We start from the raw sequence: 19,669 nt of genomic DNA on the forward strand, positions 1-19,669 counted from the left end.
ACAAAGGTCACAACAAAGGAGCACCCAGGACAAGTGAAGTTTTTTCCTCTTCATCAGGCTTCAGCAGACAAATTCTTCTAAAGAAAGTAGAGGTTTTTTTCCTCCATTATTACAAATAGATGACTATAGCAGACCCATTTTGATGTCTTATTCTCTTTTGAACTAGCAAAATTTTTGAATGACAAAAATATTTTCTAAAATATTTGTGTGGATCAAGTGATTAGTGAATTGAACAAATTATCTCTACTCTAAATACCCCTCCACTGGACCCATTGTTCACCTAGCAGTAAAATGTTACTTGAACAGCAATAAATAAAAGCCCTGCCAATTTCTCTTTACTAGTTAATGTGAGAAGAAAACACCTGCCTATAGTCCTAAAAAAAAAATGGTTTTAATATAGGGTCACAGAAGATTCAAACGTTTTACAGCCCACTATAAAACAGCTCTTTGTCTTTTCCCACTCATTCTCCAGTGTCACATTTAACAAAACAAGGAAACTACAAATAATAGAGGTGTTTGCTGATCAGCCTTCTAAGCCATAAATAACATAGGGTACTGCTCACCTAGAGATATTAAGGTAGCTTATCAATGTTTAAGGCCCTTCTTCCTTGTAATGGTTGCTAACATTTTAACTAGGCAAATTGAAAATTTTTCTTTCCTGTCTTCTTACATTGACAGAGTACACATTCATAAGATTCTATTATCAGATTTCATTGTATAAAGAGTGAGATAGCACCTAAACACTTGCCTGCTAGCTCAGAGGCACTGTTTGGAAGATGTATCTGTGTTACACTTTCCTTGTTTTGCTCTCTCTGAGCAAGGGTTTCAATTCTGAGTGCCCTAGAAGATGCAGCTGTGATTCAGCAGAGTGGGTGCAATGCTACAGGTTGACGGGGTTACCTTCAGGGATTCCGGCCACCACCAAGAGTCTCTACATCAGCCACAGCAAAATTCAACACCTCCAGGTAACTACTGCTTCTACACTCAGTTTTATCTTGTGAAGCAAGAGAGGGGCAAGAGAGGTTGTTAAGCTTGATTTAAATCATTAAAACTTAAAAGTGATGGTAATCAGGGTTTGGAAATAGCACCAGTTACCTGCTTGCTCTGCATTATTGCCAAGGGTAGATACCTCTGCTATTGTTTAATGACAATATTTTATTCCAGTGTTTATTCCAAAAGTTTTAATTACATTTTTGTAAAGTGGAAGTCAAGAAATGGTTCCTTCTTAATAACAAAGATTTTGAGAGCATATATGCATTTTATGTCACCAGGACACATAATTTTGTCTGACCATATAAGATAGATGATACTTGACGTGCTTTTAATAAAGATGGTCAAGATGAACTGGGAATGAGGGAATGAATCACAGAAAACCTGAACCAGCCAGGTGCAGGGGCTGTGGAACCCAAAGTGGAGGAAGTCTGTGTTTGTCCAGTCGTGTTGCTACAGTTCTCATGCTCTACGTTTTGAATCCTGACTTTGATCCTTATGCTGATCTATTCAGAGGGCACTGAAAAGAATGCTACACAATTATCTGACATTTTTATAACATGAGGAACTTTCCAAGGCTTTTAGTGTTTTGAAAGGTATCAAGAGACCAGGGCTCTCTTCTGATTTTCTCACTAATTAGGGATGTGGCCATCTCGGGCAGGCAGTTAAAAAAATTCTGAGTTTCTGGGGCTTTTTATTTTTTATTTTTTTGTATTTTATTTTGGGCTTCACTTTTTGTGAAATAAGAAGGACAGGTCAGATAAGTAACCCCGGGGCCTTTCTATATAGAGAAGTCTTTGGCGGTTTGATTTTTCCCTTTCAGGTTCACTGTTTCTTCCCCATTGACCCAAACCCTAAAATAAGGAAAGACAGTTGTGCCATCCAAGTAAAAGAGGCAACGGAGAGACCTCTTCCCCCTTTGATTTGGTTAAAAAATTTTAAAATGTAGGTGTTTTCATCAGCACAGAATTTAAAATATGTGACCTGCCGTTTATTTCGCGTTTCAACAAACACAATTGCCTAGGCTTCATCTGTTTACTTTCCTCTGTTAAACTAGTGCCAGAAAACAAGTCTAACCCCCATCAGCTCTCAGCATTCAAGTGAGACACCTGGTTAAAGGACAAGATGCTTAAATATTTGTTCTGAGGACTTGAGATGCCCACATTGGAGTGTCAGTTAAGCCTGGCCATGATCCCAGCAAGATGAAATTATGCCTCTTGTCAAATTCAATTACTGAGAGAGCCTATTTGTCACTGGTGCAAGCTCATTGCTTCCCTGATTTTTACCCAGTTAATTGACTTTCCAAAAGACAGTTCCCAGCAGAAAGATGGACAGCAACAGGATTATTTTGTGAAGAAAATAAAAGGCTTTGAACAAAAAGATTTCTCTTTGAAAAACTCTAAGTTTTAAATGACTCTCTCTCTCTCTACATATATATATGTATGTATTTAATAATATAATAGTTTATATTTCCATCATTTTGTGCTTTTTCCATCTCAGTTGTAATCCCTGTGGGCTTCCCACCACCAATTCACCAGTGTGCCATCACCATAGTCCCACCATTTTTGATCCCATTCCCCACTCCACCCCCATAAAATATAAATGACTATATTTTGCTTGCATTTGGTAAATACAATGTATAGGCTGCTTATTTGGTTTAAAGAACAAAAGTAGGCACATAATTTTACAGAAATATGTTATTTATAAATATTACTTATTTATAGGATAATTTGTAATATGTAAAAATACACGTGCACACATATGTTTGCATACACACATGTATATATAACTCTATCCACGTTCTTTCTGATAGTCTGTTCATTTTTTATCTGTTTTTCCTACCACCTTCCGGTTTGCATCCCACAATTTATTATCTCAACACCAATTCAGCAGTCTTGTTTTTACCTTATGGTGATCCTGTCTTCATTTCTCTTCTACCTGGAGAGTTAGGTGCTGCTAGAAAGGATCACAGTCTCTCTTTATGTGTGTGTGTGTGTGTGTGTGTGTGTTTGTGTGGGGGATGACTTTCATTTCATTGAAACATTGTGATAAAACTGAGGCTATTACTCTTGCTGTCTCAGTTCCTCCTCACTGTGTACTAACTTGTCTCCATCTAATTCTGCAAACTTTTTCCTCCAGAGGATGAGATGTCCCTCTTTCTATTCAAAGCAATCTGCTTCCTAGGTGCTTGATTTATCTCTCACCATGCCCTGGTTCTTGCTCTTTCATTCTCCCCTCTCAAACGTCATAAGCTACTCTTTCTTTTCTAAGCCCTGTGACAGTTTATACACATTATTCCTTTTATTATAATATAAAAAATTCTCTTTTTGTTCCTATCTCTTATTCTTTTCTTTTTTCACTCTGCAACCTCTATGAAAGAGCAATCTGCACTTACTCTCGCTTTTCCCTTACCTCCTATCTATTCTTTAATTCACAACTATCAAGTTCTATCTACTCTCCTCTTCTAATTTCTTGAAATCCATGCCCTTATGACACATATTTTTATGCCCTTATTATTCCTATCTGGTAGATCTTTTATGTAGGCTTCTTTTCCTCCACTGTTCCTAATTTTCTTAGCTTCTCTGAGAGTCTCACTTCTTAGCCTTTCCTTTTTTTCCTTTTACTACACACACTCTCCTTAGGTAACTTCACTTTATTAACATGATGATGGCTTCCATAGCTGAGAATTTCATAGTATTTTCCCCACGTCTCAGATTTATTCAGCTATCCAGCAGACCTATTCATAAACAGACATTTAATATGTCAAGTTTTTTAATTTAAATTTTATTTTAGGGTTACATTTTTCTCTTCCACATGTACACATGTTCTGCTCAGCCTTCACCAAACCATCTCATATTCCCAGCCCTGTCCTCTCTGCCCTCCCCACACTTCCCTTTAGTAACCAATAAATTATTTCACTAAGTCCAAAGTTGATTCCTGATGTGCTTTGCTGTGGGTTGATTTCTTATTGTTGGTTTTTGTTTGTTTGTTTGTTTGTTTTTGGCTATTTAGCTTCCACAGATGAATAAATGAAGGCACTTAGTCTGGTGCCATAACTTGGCTATTGAGGACAGTGCTTCTAGTACACAAGCATGCATACATCTTCTCATGGAAGAGCTCCCATGTTTTTAGCAACATTTAAAATGTTATAAGCAGCATCGAGGAGACTGCCAGCAGCCTGGAAGTTTAGCTTGAGGGTTCTACCTCTGCTTGGGTCATGGAAAGTGAAAACAAGCCCAACAGAATTTTTCTCTCTTAATCAGCCCTGCAAACTCAACTGAAAAGCTAAAAATCAATGCATGTCTTCCTTACTGCTGGTGGCATCAAAACTCTGCCTTCTTTAACTAAGTACATTGATCGCAGTAAGATTAAAATACATGTATTTGGACAAGATAAACCTGAGTTGGAAGTTCAGTGTTTCCAAATGCTAGCAAGAAACTTACGAGAGGTTACTTCAATTTCTTGAACCTCAGTTTCTCTCTATGAAGAGGAGAAAATATGTTTACATATATGGCTTTGTAAAGATTAAACATTGTTAATACCTAGAAATTTTTAATAGTTTTAATAATAATCAAAAGTAATCTGCAATGACAATGACAAAAAGAAAACGATTCTCATGCTTAATAAGACAATGTTTCACTGGGTTCTGTTAAGAATATGAACTATATGACTTATTTGCAACATTCCAGATCACAAGTCCTCCCTGAATATAGTAAGTACCTTTAGAAAATATGTGATGTTAAATTAACCCACTTTGAAAATATTAATCATTCCCTGGTTTTATAAAACATCTCAGTGTATAATTAAACCAAACATTTAGAAACTGTAGGTATTAGGACTCTTTCCTCTCCAGAGATGGGACACACATGACACTCTTCATGTTTTCACAGCTGCACTTTATTGGTCAAGTGAAAATTGGGGAGTTTCCAAAATATAAAACAATTGACAATGCTTCTCTGATAAGCCCATCCTATACCAGCAATGTCTAGAACACTTACATTGCTTCAAGACTTTTAACAAAAATGTAAAATGTCATTTATAAGCTTAAAAAAAAAGTCTAAACAGAGCAAAATGTAAACAGTGATAATCCTTTATACCTGAGAGTTAGTAACAGTTGTCGTTTGGTGATAGACTTCCAGATCATTTCAATTTTTGCTTACTATGATATGATGCAACAGTGAACATCCCATTGCATACTTCATTGTGCAATTTGTCATCATATCTTCCTAGAAGGGAATTTGCTGAGTCAGAGAGCATCCAGCCAAAGTAGGCCAATATTCTATATCTACTGGTAGTGTGTGAAACTGTTAAACTACTTTTGATATCTTACACTCAGTATACAGAAATAAAGATAATCACAGCCTGCGTTTTCACCCTTTTCCAAGAAAAAAATTTTAATAGATCTTGAAGGTACATAAGTAATACTGATTAGAATGGTAATATAGATGGAATTTTTCTTACAACAATCTTAATTCATTGCTTTCTCTTCACTCATTCCTTATTTGTAGCTCTCTAACTTCACCAAAATGTTGGCTCTAGAAGATTTTATTCTGCTGGCCAGTGGAACAGAGTCTGTAGAAAATGATACTTTCAAAACTCTGAGTAATTTGAAGACATTGGAACTCTGGAAAAATAAGTTAAGACAAGTCCCCAGTACTCTTCCTGCTAGTCTTCAAGTATTAAAACTAAACGATAATTCAATATACGTCCTCCATGAATCGGATTTTGAAGGACTGAAGAAATTAAAAATTCTTGAACTTAAAAACAACCTAATCTCTTCCCTTGCTCCCAGAACACTCACACCCCTTGTCAGTTTGCAAAGTTTGGTGTTGGATGACAATAACATTGAGTACATAGCTGGGCCACTGACACTTCCCCAACTGACACGTATGAGCATGGAAAATAATAAGCTACATCTAATTCCAGCTAACTTCTTCGCGTTTCTTCAGTCTTTGCAATTTCTCAGTTTCAGTGGAAACTCTCTAACTAAAATTCCCAATAATCTGCCCAAGTCTTTGCTCTCTTTAAAGATGGAGAGAAACCAGCTCAAAGTGGTAAGATTTCGAGATATGAAACACTTGGAGAATCTTTCCCATCTTTACCTGTCAAAAAATGCACTTGCTTCCATTGATGGGGCACAACTCCTTGCCAATTTAACTACTCTTGAGTTATCCCAAAACCAGCTTCAAATGTTGCCCCTCAGACTGCCAACAAGACTACAAAAACTTGACATCAGCAATAATCTGATTCAGAGAGTTACAGTGCAAGACTTCCAGGACCTCCGAGACCTGAAACACTTGTTTCTAGACAACAACATCGTCAGTGTCTTTGAAGCTGGAGCTCTGCAGAGGTGTTCTCAGCTCTCAAACCTGGCCCTGGAGCAGAACTTACTGCTATCCATTCCTCTGAGGTGAGTGAGCGGTGTCATTTATCATAAGTATTATAAAATTGTCCCAATCTTGGGACAATTGGCACAATATGTCTATTTAAGACAACTTGCTAGAGCAAACATCAATGGACAGATTAAGATTATGCAAGGGTTCAGCCTTATTAGAGGCAGAAATTTTAAACAGGGATTTGCAATCTCTAGCCCTCAAACTGAATCCTGCTAGAGTTTCATTTATCTTGCATGTAGGACAAAGCGGCAAGTGACATTTAGATTTGAAAATATGCAGGGCAGCTTTTGGAAGTATGCCAGCAAACACAGTATGGGGTTAGTACTGGTAAAAAGTGTGTTTTCGTTTCTAAGTCTTTGACCTGGGTTAACTAACAGGCAAACTAGGCATGTGCTTAGCCACTAAAAGAGCAGACATGGGAGAAAATAAGGGGGAAATCACAGTTATGGTAACAACCTTATATTATAATATTACATTTATTTTGAATTGCATATTTGGGAACTTCTTCTTTTTCTCAATGCTGTGGCCTATTAAGGACTTAGCTAGTTCTTACTTCTCCGTGTGTCTGTGTGTATCAGTCCATCCATGTCAGTCTTATTTGTTTCTGTTTTTCTCTCTTCCCCCCTTTACACACACACACTCTCTCTCTTACTCCAACACATAAAGTATTCCTCCCTTTATACCCACTTATGTAGCTTTCCCACTTATGTCATAATCTATGTGTGTGTTTATGTTATTGAATGCCATTTGTTTAAATGTTAATCCATGATCTACATTTTAAATTAGGATCTAAAAACAGTAGAAGAATTAAACAATATTATTCTCTTTAAAAAGAGGATTTGTTTATTTTTACATAGCTATCAAAGAATTATTTTTTCTTTAAACACTTTATGGGGGACATGTTTTCTTGCCCTATTGTTATAATTAAAAATCTTTTTCTCCGGGCCCTCCGTCACTGGTGGCACAACAGGTTAGGATGCAGCACTGCAAGCTAGCGGCAGCTGCTTTGGTGCAAATTCCATCCCCAGCCCCACAGGTGACCACATGGCTCAGCAGACCTCTCCTGACCAGCCCGCTGCTCCCCTCAGCCTCCATCCATCTGCCTGCTCCACTCTGTCTCTCACAATGCCCCTGCACCTCTGGCCTGTACCCCTGTTCTCTATGAATAAATAAAAAAATCTTTTTTAAAAGATTTTTTTTTCTTTAAATGTTTATTTTTAATTTACTTATGCATACAAAAACTGGGGTGTAGGTCAGGGGTGCAGAGGGTGAGAGGATTTAGCAGAGACAGAGTGGGGAGCAGAACAGGAAGATCCACTGCTGAGTGGAGTAGAAGGTGAGACAGGAGAGACTGTGCTGTGCCATGAGGGTCACCTCCCTGGCTGGGGGTAGAACTCATGCCCCAGGGACTGGGGCTTTTAACCCCTGTGCCACCAACTTCTAGTTTCTACAGAATCTTACTTATTTTCCTCACTAGTTACAATGTTTTTTTCTTATCAATGAGAGATGGAAATTATCTTTAATATATATGTACACATGTTCATTTTTTCTAGTTGAAAAAAGGATTTTTAAAAAATTATATAGTATGGTAACTATACCGCAAAAGTGTTTTCTTCCAACTGAAATCAGTATATTAAAATATATATATGTTAAAGGTGGCTTGAAAGTAATCAATTTCTATTAATGTACAAGCATGTGCAGATAATTGATTTAATTCAACAAATATATTTCGAGCACTAACCATGTGCCAGGTACTTTATCGGGCACTGGGGATAGATACATAGGTGTAATTCAAGACAAAAACTTCTTATTCTGTATCATTTATATTCTAGAGAGAGTGACAATTAGCACAATAAATAAGCATATTTTGTAACACGTAGGTGTTGTTAGGTGTATGGTTAACCATAACAAAAAAGGACAGGATTACCAGACTCAGGACCCTGTGGGAGGTGCCCGATGGGGGCATCTGGCTGAGATTTTAAATAGGATAAGGCTGGTTACTCTCCTGAAAAATTTGGCTCTGACTAAAGACTGGAAGGAGGGGGAAAATGTTCTTGACCAAACAGTCTGTTCAAAGGCTCTATGGCAAAAACAGGTCTGCAGTGATTCAAGACTCCTAATACTTGTTATTTAAATAAATTCTCTACAGTGGTTCAAGTCTTATTTTCTAGAGCTGCATGCTTCTATTGCAAGAAAAAAAAATCATGGATAAAATGCAAACTCATACAAAAGGCAAGGAATGATGACATCACAGGAGGATGCTCAGGACTTAACAACTCTGGGAATGTGAATTCAGGTTTTCTTTCAGGTGACTTTTAGAAAGCATTTGGTGAAGTGATCCTGCTAAGTTTAATGATTAAAAAATAGCTTAATTATTTACTCCTGCCAGGGTGTTAGTGTTTAATAGGTGACTACACAAAGTACAGTGCTTTTACCCAATAGAGTATATAATGGAATTGCAAGCCTGAGCTAGCCACAATTTTAAAATCTGACTTCACATTAGTTTATCTGGAAACCTTTTAAAAAGCATACTCATGCCCAGACCCTAGGGTTGGGGACTAGGCATTGTTATTTTTAAAAAGCGCTGCAGATGAGTTTGATATATGGCCAGCAGGAATATGAGTGAGCACCACAGTATGGCAGGAAAATGAGCTGGGAGTGGACTTTCCCTCTGAGGTTTAAATTAAGTCGTACAATCGAGTGCTCTGTCAAACACCTTGGTCAGCTTTGAGAGTGATTTTGAACTCATCTCCAACAACCCCCGCCTCCCCACCTTTTGCTTGAGTTAGAAAGTGGAAAAAAGAACCAAAAAGTTTTCTTCCGAAAATAATTAAAACACAATAAGATCTAGTCCTTATATTTGACTTTTTAGACTATTATTAATGATCTTTAAACAGTTCACCTTTCCATTTTATTTTCATCCTCCTTATATATAGAAAACGGTATTTTAAAATTCAGGTTTTTTTATGAACTTAAAACACAAGCAACCTTTTCTATCACAAACTGTTTTTCTCAAATCCCTTCTTTTGTCCATCCTTCATTGTACATCTATCCAAAAAATAATGGCATATAGTTCTATGTACATATTTTCAAGTATCTACCATATTTACCTCAATATGCTAATTAACATAGAAAATAATATTATTTGTATATATCATTTTTTTTTAAAGATTTTTTTATTTATGCTTACAGAACTGGGTTATAGGCCAGAAGTGTGGTGGGTGAGAGGATTCACCAGAGACAGAGTGGGGAGGAGAACAGGCAGATGGACAAAGTACACTGCTGAGGGGAGCAGCAGGCGGGTCAGGAGAGGTCTGCTGCGCCATGTGGATTACCTCCGTGGCAGGGATCTAACTCGGGGTGAAGCGGCTGCAGTGAGTTTCATGGTGCTGTGCTTTAATCCGTTGACGGAGGGCCCCATATCACATTTTACTGTGGTAACTTCAGTTTCAACACTGTATATGTTTTAGTGATAGAGGTTCATACCTCCTCAGATGTAGGTCACCACACCAGGCCCACTACCACGGCACCACGGTCCTTCTCTGAAATCCATTGGGCCCCCCTTTACTTCTGCTCCAAAATTTCCCTCTTGCTATGGTAGCCTCAATTATACGGTCAGATTTCCAGTAAGTGGTAGAATCAGGATTAACTGCAGAGCCAGGAAATTTTTTTTTTTTTAAAGATTTATTTATTTGTGCATACAGAACTGGGGTACAGGCCAGAGGCTCAGAGGCGGTGAGAGGCTTCACCAGAGACAGAGCGGGGAACAGACAGGCAGATCGACCAGTACACTGCTGAGGGGAGCAGCGGGTGGGTCAGGAGAGGTCTGCTACACCATGTGATTACTTCCGGAGCAGGCAGGACTCGAACGCATGTGGAAGCGGCTTTAGCTTCTCAGTGCTATGCTTTAACCCGCTGCACCACCAGGGAGGGCCAGAGCCAGGAAATTTTAACAACCGAAATTGACTGTCAACAATGTACTAGAATCATTAGAATGCGAAGAGCTAAATCTCATTTTTTACTACTTAATATTTCACCAGTCTGCAGAGAAGTGAACAAGTTTAAGTTATCTCTTCTTTATCCATTTTGGATAATTAAAATCCAGAGTAGCTTTCCACCACCTAAGAAAAGCAGTTAACATCTTATCTTAACTCTCAAGTGCCATCTACTGGCAACATGGAGAGTATCTCTGTTTGCTCTAAAAACAACTACCCACAGAATATATAGCATTTCTAGAGATATGTTTTGTTTGAAAATCCGTGCTACCTGTTTACAGAAGTCAGATTTTTTTCGTTTCCTTTAAAATTTTTAATAATATAATAGTTTATTTTTTTAAAGATTTATTTATTTATGCTTACACAACTGGGGTACAGACCAGAGGTATGGTGGGTGGGAGGATTCAACAGAGTCAGAATGTGGAGCAGAACAGGCAGAATGACAAAGTACACTGCTCAGGGTAGCAGCAGGCGGGTCAGTTCCCTGGCTGGGGATTGAACTGGTGCTGCAGTGGCTTCAGAGAGTTTTATAATGCGGTGCTTTAACCCATTGTGCTACCAGCGAGAGCCCTATAATAGTTTATTTTTACATTATTTTGTGCCTTTTCCCATCTCAGTTGTAATCCCCGTGGGCTTCCCATCACTAAATCACCCGTGTGACATTACCATAGTCCAATGCACTCTTCCCCCTCGCCCCATTTTTGATCCCATTCTCCACTCCACCCCTATAAAATGTCTCTGGTATATAACTGTGCATTATTATTATTATTATTATTTTCTCCCCTGGTCCTTTATACTTCTGCTATGAGTTAAACCATCTGGTATTTTTCCTTTTCTTTCTGGCTTATTTCACTGAGCATGATCCTTTCCAGCTCCATCCATGTTGCTGCAAAAGGTTATGTATTTATCTTTTTCTCCACATCCTCGCCACCATTTGTGGTTGCTAGTTGTTTGAAGATGTGCCATTCTCACTGGGTGAGGTGGTATCTCATTGTGCTTTAATTTGCATCTCCCTTATTATGAGTGATGTTGAACATTTTTTCATATGTTTGTTGGCCATCTGCATTTCCTCTTTGTGGAAGTTTCTTGTTAGTTCTTCTGCCCAGTTTTTGATGGGATTGTTTATTTTTGTTGAGTTTTATCAGTTCTTTGTATATCTTTGTGATCAATCCTTTATCACTAGTTTTGAGTGAGAAAATATTTTTCCAATCCGTGGGATGTCTGTTTGTGTTTTGTAATGTCTCTTTTGCTGTACAGAAGCTCTTTAACTTGACATCGTCCCATCTGTTTATCCTTTCCTTCACTATCGTTGTGTTAGGTGCGGTATCTTCAAAGATTTTACTGAAGTGTATGGCATGTAGTGTTTTGTGCATCTTTGCTTCCAGGTATTTTATGGGTTCCGTTCTTATGTCTAGGTCTTTAATCCACTTCGAGTTGATTTTTGTGACTGGAGTGAGGCAGTGATCTAGTTTCATTTTTTTGCATGTAGCTTCCCAGTTTTCCCAGCACCATTTGTTGAACAAACTTTCTTTGTTCCATTGTATCTTCTTTGCATCTTTGTGAAAGATTAGCTGCCCATAAACCTGTGGGTTTATATCTGGGTTTTCTATTCAAATCCACTGGTCTGTGTGTCTGTTCTTGTTCCAGTACTATGCAGTTTTTATTATTATGGCTTTATAGTAAAGCTTAAAGGTTGGCATTGTGATGCCTTCATTTTCTTTCTTTTTAGTCATGAGAGTTTTGGCTATTCAAAGTCTTTTGTGATTCCATATGAATCTCATCAATATTTGTTCTATTTCTTTGAAGAATGTCATTGAGACTTTCATTGGGATAGTATTAAATCTGTTTGTCACTTTTGGTAGTATCATCATTTTGATAATGTTAATTCTCCTGATCCATGAGAAGGGGATGCCCTTCTATTTCTTGGTGTCTTCTTGTATTTCTTTTAACAGTGCTTTTTAGTTTTCTTTGTATAGGTCTTTTATCTCTTTTGTTAGGTTGATTCCCAGGTATTTGATTCTTTTTGTTTTAATTGAAAAGGGGATTTTTTTTTATTTCCACTTCTTTTGATTGGTTGTGTATAGGAAGGCCTCTGACTTTTGTGTGACAAATCAGAAAATCAGATTTAAAAAATTTTTTATTTATTTATGCATACAGAACTGGGGTACAGGTGAGAGATGCAGGGGTGGTGAGAGGGTTCACTGAAGACAGAGTAGCAAGCAGAACAGGCAGATGGATGAAGTACACTGCTGAGGGGAGCAGTGGGCAAAACAGGAGAGGTCTGCTGTGCCACAAATCAGATTTTTTTTTATTTTATTTATTTATTTTTTTTTCAGATTTTTTTTTTTTTAAAAAGTTACTACTAAGAGCAGCTACAATTTTTGGATAACCAATCCAGAAGTGAAATATTTGTCTAAAAGAAAATTTGACAAACTCATTGGCTAACATCGTGACTTCCGTGTACTGAGTACATCCATTTGTAGGGTAGAAAATAAGAAGCCTTAAGAAGCTAAATAACTAACTTAAACTCACATAAATAGTCAGTAGAACAGGCAAAGTTAGCGCTGTATCCTATTGAGTAAATTTGGCTCTTTCTTTTATTCTATCCTCTTTAACCTCAGTTATGCTTGATATGTATATATGCATTCTTATTTCTACTTGTCCCCCAGAAACTAGCATATTACATATATATAATACGGAATTTAGTGTTTTTCTTATGAATGTGCTTACACATTCATTAATTTCCTGACTAGAGAGCAGAAAAATCAAAGGATTAGAAAATAAAACATGTAAGGATTTAAGACCTAGAGAAAAAAACTGAGATTTGCATTTATAATTAACCTTTCAAAACAAAGTCTGTTCAGACAGAATAGAAATGTCTAGAAAAGGTGAGTGTTCAGTCCGAGTTGCCTTGGCAGTTACGGATGGTCATGACCTCCTCTCTTGTCTTGCTTCCATACTTCCGCAGGCTCCCGCGAACCTTAGCCAGGCTGGACCTAAAAGGCAATGCCATTCGAGACATTGCTGAGAGGGAGCTCAAGGACCTCAAACAGCTTCAAGTTCTAAACCTTAGGAACAACAAAATCTCTGCCTTGGACCTCAAAGCCTTGGAGGGGTTGCCTCGCCTCAGACACCTGTATCTGGATGGAAACCCATGGAATTGCACGTGCAGTCTCCTAAGAGCAAGGGAGGTCTTGAAGGCCAAGGGCACAGACGTGAAGGGAGGACAATGTGCAGCACCAGCTGAACGACAGGGAGAGAGCTGGATGTCTTCCAAGAAGATCATGAGGCATTGTGAGCATCACTTACTTCTGACCGAGAAAAACAAGGAGACCAAAAAGAAATCAAAGCTGGAGGAGCACTCCAGCATCAGAGTCAACATGGATGATGATTACTACGATTATGAAATAGATTAGAAACTTCATCTGATGTTTAAAAATACCTTTTCTTTCTTTTTAGACATTTTAGATTCATAGCACAATTGAGAGGAAGGCAGAGTGTTCTCACCCCCCCCCCACCTACCCACATACACGCATAGTGCCTCCTATTACCAATATTCTCCACCAGAATAGCACATTTTCTCCACTGAGCCCACATTGACACATATAGTGTCACCAAAGTCCACAGATTACATAGGGGTCAGTCTTGGTGGTGTATGTTCTATGGGATGAGGCAAATGTATGACACATATCTGACATTATGGTATCATACAGAATAGTTGCACTGCCCTAAAAATTCTCTGTGCTATGGGGAAAAATTACTGTTCAATCTCTTTAGCATATATTCACAATATGTTTTCATAGGTAAGATTCTTTTTTGTAAGTTTTTTCTTTTATTTTTTAAGGAATGTAATGAGGGTTAAGATAAGCTGAAATGGGGAGAGGAAAGTAGAAAGGAACAATGGTAAGAAGATGTAGATTTCTAACATTTTGAAGGTAATTTGTGTGTGTCTTATACTGAAGCCTAGACAAATAACTATGTCCAATAAAATTGCCATCTGGCTAACTTCCTGCAAATTGAGTAGTTCATTTTATCAAATAAAAAGCGATGATTTTTGCATAAGAAATGCTATGGGCCTAGAACTACTGGTTTTTTACTGCAAGCAATAAAAAACTGATTCTGAGTCAAGCAAGAAAGAATGTGTTGTAAAGGTTGGGGATTGTTCACAGAATCAAAGGAAAAGCTAAAGAATGTGGAAAGGATGGGACTCAGAACTGCTCCAAGGCCCGTGGCAGAAACCACCACAGAGAAAGTCACAGCTTCTCCCGTGTTCCCCTGGCAGAATGAGTAGCCCCGGTGGCCTAAATGCCAGCTTCCCACCTTTCAACTTACAGCCTTCAAGGTAAGAGTCTAACTGACCTAGCTTGAGTTTAATCTTTACCTCTGACAAAGAATAGTGGGCTTTGCTTGACAGTTTTACCAAGACCAAAGGGAAACCAAAAAAGGAAATGTAACTGGCATCTTAAATAACACAGATGTCCTTACAACAGCTCTCTGAAAAGAGTTGTACTTTGAGTAATATTCAGTTTTCCCTGCACTGACTACAGTTCCCATACTGCCTTCCTTTTGACAACGGCCTACTTTTGACATTGGTATGTCTAGGGCTAGCCCTGTTGCTGTTCAATAATTTTATCCTCTCTGTCTACTTGTGAACACTAGCCACTTGTAAATAAATCTGAAACTCCATCTAAATTAGTTCTTGTCTAACTGGTAAGATTTATTTGTTGTAGCAGTTTACCAAGTTTTCCATCGAAATACTCCCAGGAGCAGAGAGTAATGGTAAAGATCAAGTGAATGGGTAGGCCTGCCCACCAGAAGCTAGAACTTCTCTATTGTGTCATGATTTTTTTTTTAAGATTTATTTATTTGTGCATACAGAACTGGAATACAAGCCAAAGGTGAAGGGGCTGTGAGAGGATTCACCAGAAACAGAGTGGGGAGCAGAACAGGCAGATTGTCGAAGTACACTGCAGAGGGGAGCAGTGGGAAGGTCAGGAGAGGTCTGCCACTCATGTGGATCACCTCCCCAGCAGGAAGTGGCTTTCATGTGGAAGTGGCTTTAGCTTCTTAGTGCTGTACTTTAACCTGCTGCACAACCAGGGAGGGCCTATTGTGTCATGTTTTAACAAAATATTACAAATTTTATATCACTGCTTTATGTGCATATTTTCTCCTAAAATTTAAAAAACACCCACTCCTTGGGGGGTGATAGGGAAGTGACACACTGGCAAGAATACCAAGTACATAAAACACAGAAATAGAGAAATAGGAGAATTTTTACATGATTTTCCTTGTCACCATGTGGGACCTCAACACTTAGAATGCATTAGACCTACAGTACAAGGACTCATGATTTGCAATATTCAATAATTTGTAACCACTGACATTGCCTGGATATTAACCATTAGACTTTCCAAGGTGTCTATAACTTGAATGCACCTGGATCTTTTTTATTTTTTCACTTCAACTATACTTCTTTCTACTGTAGCATTTGCAGATCTGTAAGACCTGCATGGTGCATTCCATTCATAATGGCTAGAATAGGACCATGTTCAATAAAGAATCCTTTGCCTGCCTACACAATCATAACAAAACACCACAAATTTACTCTCTCACAGTTCTGGAGTAAACCCCAGATATTGGTTTGTACATGACCACCTTCTAGCTGTCCTCATGTGTACCTCTCTCTGTGTTCACACACGTGGAAAGAGCTAGAGATGCTTGGTGCCTCATCTTCTTATAAGGACACCAGTTCTTTGGGATTAGGGCCCAGTTCTTATGACCTCATATAACATTAATTACCGCCTTAAAGGTTTTATCTCTAAATATAGTTAGATGGGGGAGGGTTACTTCTTCAATATGAATCTTTCAGGGGCATAATTCAGTCCATAAAAAGTGAGTGTGTGTGTTGGGAAGAAGATTGGGGAGATATTTGTTGACATTAAACTTTTTCATAAGTTTATATATACATTATGTAGACTTCACCACCCCTGAAAAAACTGAACAATAATTATTTTTTCTTTAAACTTGTACTTTCCCAGGGATCATCACTTACTTATCTCACTCATCATTTAGTTAATTCAGTATTTTGCTCATAGCTAAATTTGCTTAAAGTGTATACAAAATAGGGCCCTCCTGGTGGTGCAAGGGGTTAAAGCACAGTACAAAGAAACTATCTGCAGCCACTGCAGCCTGAGTTCGAACTCCAGCCAGGGAGGTGAGCCACATGCTCAGCAGACTCTCCTGTCTCGTCCACTGCTCCCCTCAGCGGTGTTATTTCAGTTGGTCTGCTTGTTCTTTTCTCCACTTTGTGCCGGTGAATTCTTGCATCTCTGGCCTGTGCCCTAGTTCTTGCATTCATAAATAATTAAAATATTTATTTGTTTAAAAAAGGTATATGCAAATGAAATCACTGTTATCTTTATAAGTCAATTAGAAACTCATTTCCCCCCCCCCATCATATAGTTGTGTAGTGAATGCTAAAAATTGTCACCTTATCTGTATGAAACCATAGGGAAAGGCAAATTGCCCAGAACCAGAGTTTTCTGAGACTAAACTTGTGACCTGGTGTCATCTCAGTAATCACAATGGATTATCTTAACAGTTTGATTCAGCAACATTATTTGCACAATCTATGAATGCTAGGAATGCCTTTTTTTTCTAGATGATATCTGTTTTTGACAGGGATGAGCTGGTATGATGGATTTCCCTATCTTTTCTCTCTAAGGCAAGATATTGTCCACATAATCTTTGTAAACATGCACAAAATACTATTTTTAGGAACCAAATATAGAGCATTGATTTCATAGCCATTACTCAACTTTTAAAATTGCCTTTGGAGTGTTCTTATTACAATATATCTTGGCCTCAGGAAAATACTTAATATATAGTTGCACCTAATTTTCTTTCCACAACACGAGTGCTCCCAAAACATACCTTCCCCAGAGCTGGATCATTTTTATTCAGGTTTGTAGTACTCACTTCTGCTTTAGGATGTATCAACCACTTTTTTAAAAAAACAAATGTCAGCAAAAATAATAGACAATAAATGTTAATGTATTACATGAATAGCAACTCATGAAAATTATTCTTTGGCAATGTAATAAAAAATCAAAATGGGATATTAAGTTAAAGATTATGTCTTTATAATTGATCCTGCTAGATCATTCTACAATGACAGTTCTGTCAAATGTTGTAGCAACTCATCTGCAATGTTTGTAAATATCTTTATTTCTACATAATCATCAGCACTTACAATCAATCTTTATTTTTCCAGTCTAATAGATAAGAAAAACGATTTCATTGTTTTTTTTTCTTTTAAAGATTTATTTATTTATGCATACAGAACTGGGATACAGGCCAGAGGTACAGGAGCGGTGAAAGGATTCACCAGAGACAGAGTGGGGAGCAGAACAGGCTGATTGATGGATTACACTATTGAGGGGTACAATGGCCAGGTCAGGAGAGGTCTGCCACACCACTTGGGTCACCTCCTGCGGGGGGACAGAACTCATGAAGTGGCTGCAGCTAGCTTCATAGTGCTGTGCTTTAACCTATTGCATCACCAGGGAGAGCCCATATTTCATTGTTTTGATTTTCACTTTCCTAACTGCCAGTGATGTTAAGCATGTTTGTTAATTTTGCATTTCCTCTTCTGTTAATGACCTGTTCATATACTCTGCCCATTAAAAAGAATTAGGGCCTTCCCTGGTGGCGCAGCGGGTTGAAGCACAGCACTAAAAAGAATTAGTTCTTTGTTTTTGCTAAAAATCAATTTGTAAGATTTCAGTTAATAGTAGGCTTACTAGTGCTAGTTTGTCATATATGCTGCTAATATCTTCCTCCAAATCATCATTTTCCTTTTGGTTTATGTCTTTTGTCTTACAGAAAATTTTATGCTTTACATATGTCAATCTATTATATGTAAAGTACGTTACACACACATATATAGATTCACTAAGACGTTTTAGTGTGCATGTGTGTGTTTATATGACATATATTCATGTGTACATTTGTATGTATAATGTAACTTTTAAAATATTCTGTTATTTAGAATATTTTACATGTAACAATTAATTAATATGATTTCCAGGCTTTAAATTTAACTAAGGATCCTGAAGTTCTCCTTAATGACACACTAACGATCATATTAATGTTGAAGTAAAGTTTACCAGAATTTATACAATTCTAAATTGCTGAACATCGTAGTAACTATACTGATTTCAGATAGAGCATATTTCAAAGGAAGGAAAAAAGTTATCACGGGTAAAGAGGTCATTACATTATGATAAAGGGGTCAATTCTCCAAGAAGACATAATAATCCCTAATGTGTACATGCTAACAAGAGAGTGTCAAACTATGTAAGGCAAATTTTGCTATAATTTCAAAGAAAAATAGATGAATCTAGTATCATAGCTGGAGAGTTCATCACCTCTTGATCAGAAATGGACAGATCAGTCGGAAAAAATTCAGAAAAGACACAGTTGATTTTGCCACACAAAATCAACTAGCTATAATTGGGAAGTACAGCGTTCACTAATCAACAAGAGTAAGATACACATTCTTCTCAAGCTCACAGGGAACACTCACTAAGCTATTCCACATTTTGGCCCATTAAACACACTTTAACAATTTAGAAGGATAGAAATAAAATTTGCTCTCTCACACTACAACTGATTTCTGTTCTCAGAAATCAGTAATGGAAAGGTAATTGGCATACCCTAAAATATGTAAAGATTTAACAAGACACTTTTAAGTTACACATGGGTCAAAAGTCTCAAGAGAAATAAAAAATATTTTGAACTAAACGAAAATGAAAATATAGTTTTTCAAATCAACGTTTGCGAGATGCAATGAGAGCAGTATTTAGAGGAGCATTTATTGCATTGAATGTGAACACTAAAAAGGAAAAAAGAGGGCCCGGCCTGGTGGTGCAGCGGGTTGGGACGCAGCACTGTAGGCTGGCCGCAGCTGCTTCAGTGAGAGTTCGATCCCCGCCCCAGAGGTGATCCATATGGCACAGCAGACCTCTCCTGACTAGCCCCCTACTCCTCTCAGCAGTGTACTTCATGGATATGCCTGTTCTGCTCCCCACTCTGTCTCTGGTGAATCCTCTCACCACCCCTGCACCCTTGGCCTGCACCCCAGTTCTGTATGCATAAATAAATAAATCTTTTAAAAAAGTCATTTCTTTAAAAAAAAAAGGAAGAAAGATAAAATAATAAAGGAAAATAGTAAAGACAAGCAAATTAGATCCAAAGAAAGTTAAAGAAAAAATATGAATTAGA

The 19,669-nt window shown here is 37.8% G+C and overlaps 1 protein-coding gene across 1 annotated transcript; it reads left to right on the forward strand.

The window, feature by feature from the left end:
* The first annotated feature begins 776 nt into the window (after positions 1-776).
* Positions 777-13,797, forward strand: LOC101635948 (leucine-rich repeat transmembrane protein FLRT1-like). Its single transcript, XM_004673808.1, has 3 exons — positions 777-965; positions 5,499-6,400; positions 13,350-13,797. The coding sequence occupies exons 1-3, from the start codon at positions 777-779 to the stop codon at positions 13,795-13,797; spliced, it is 1,539 nt and encodes a 512-aa protein (XP_004673865.1).
* Positions 13,798-19,669: the final 5,872 nt, after the last annotated feature.

Source organism: Condylura cristata, unplaced genomic scaffold (assembly GCF_000260355.1).
Source record: "Condylura cristata isolate star-nosed mole 26May11 unplaced genomic scaffold, ConCri1.0 scaffold00001, whole genome shotgun sequence".
NCBI lineage: Eukaryota > Metazoa > Chordata > Mammalia > Eulipotyphla > Talpidae > Condylura > Condylura cristata.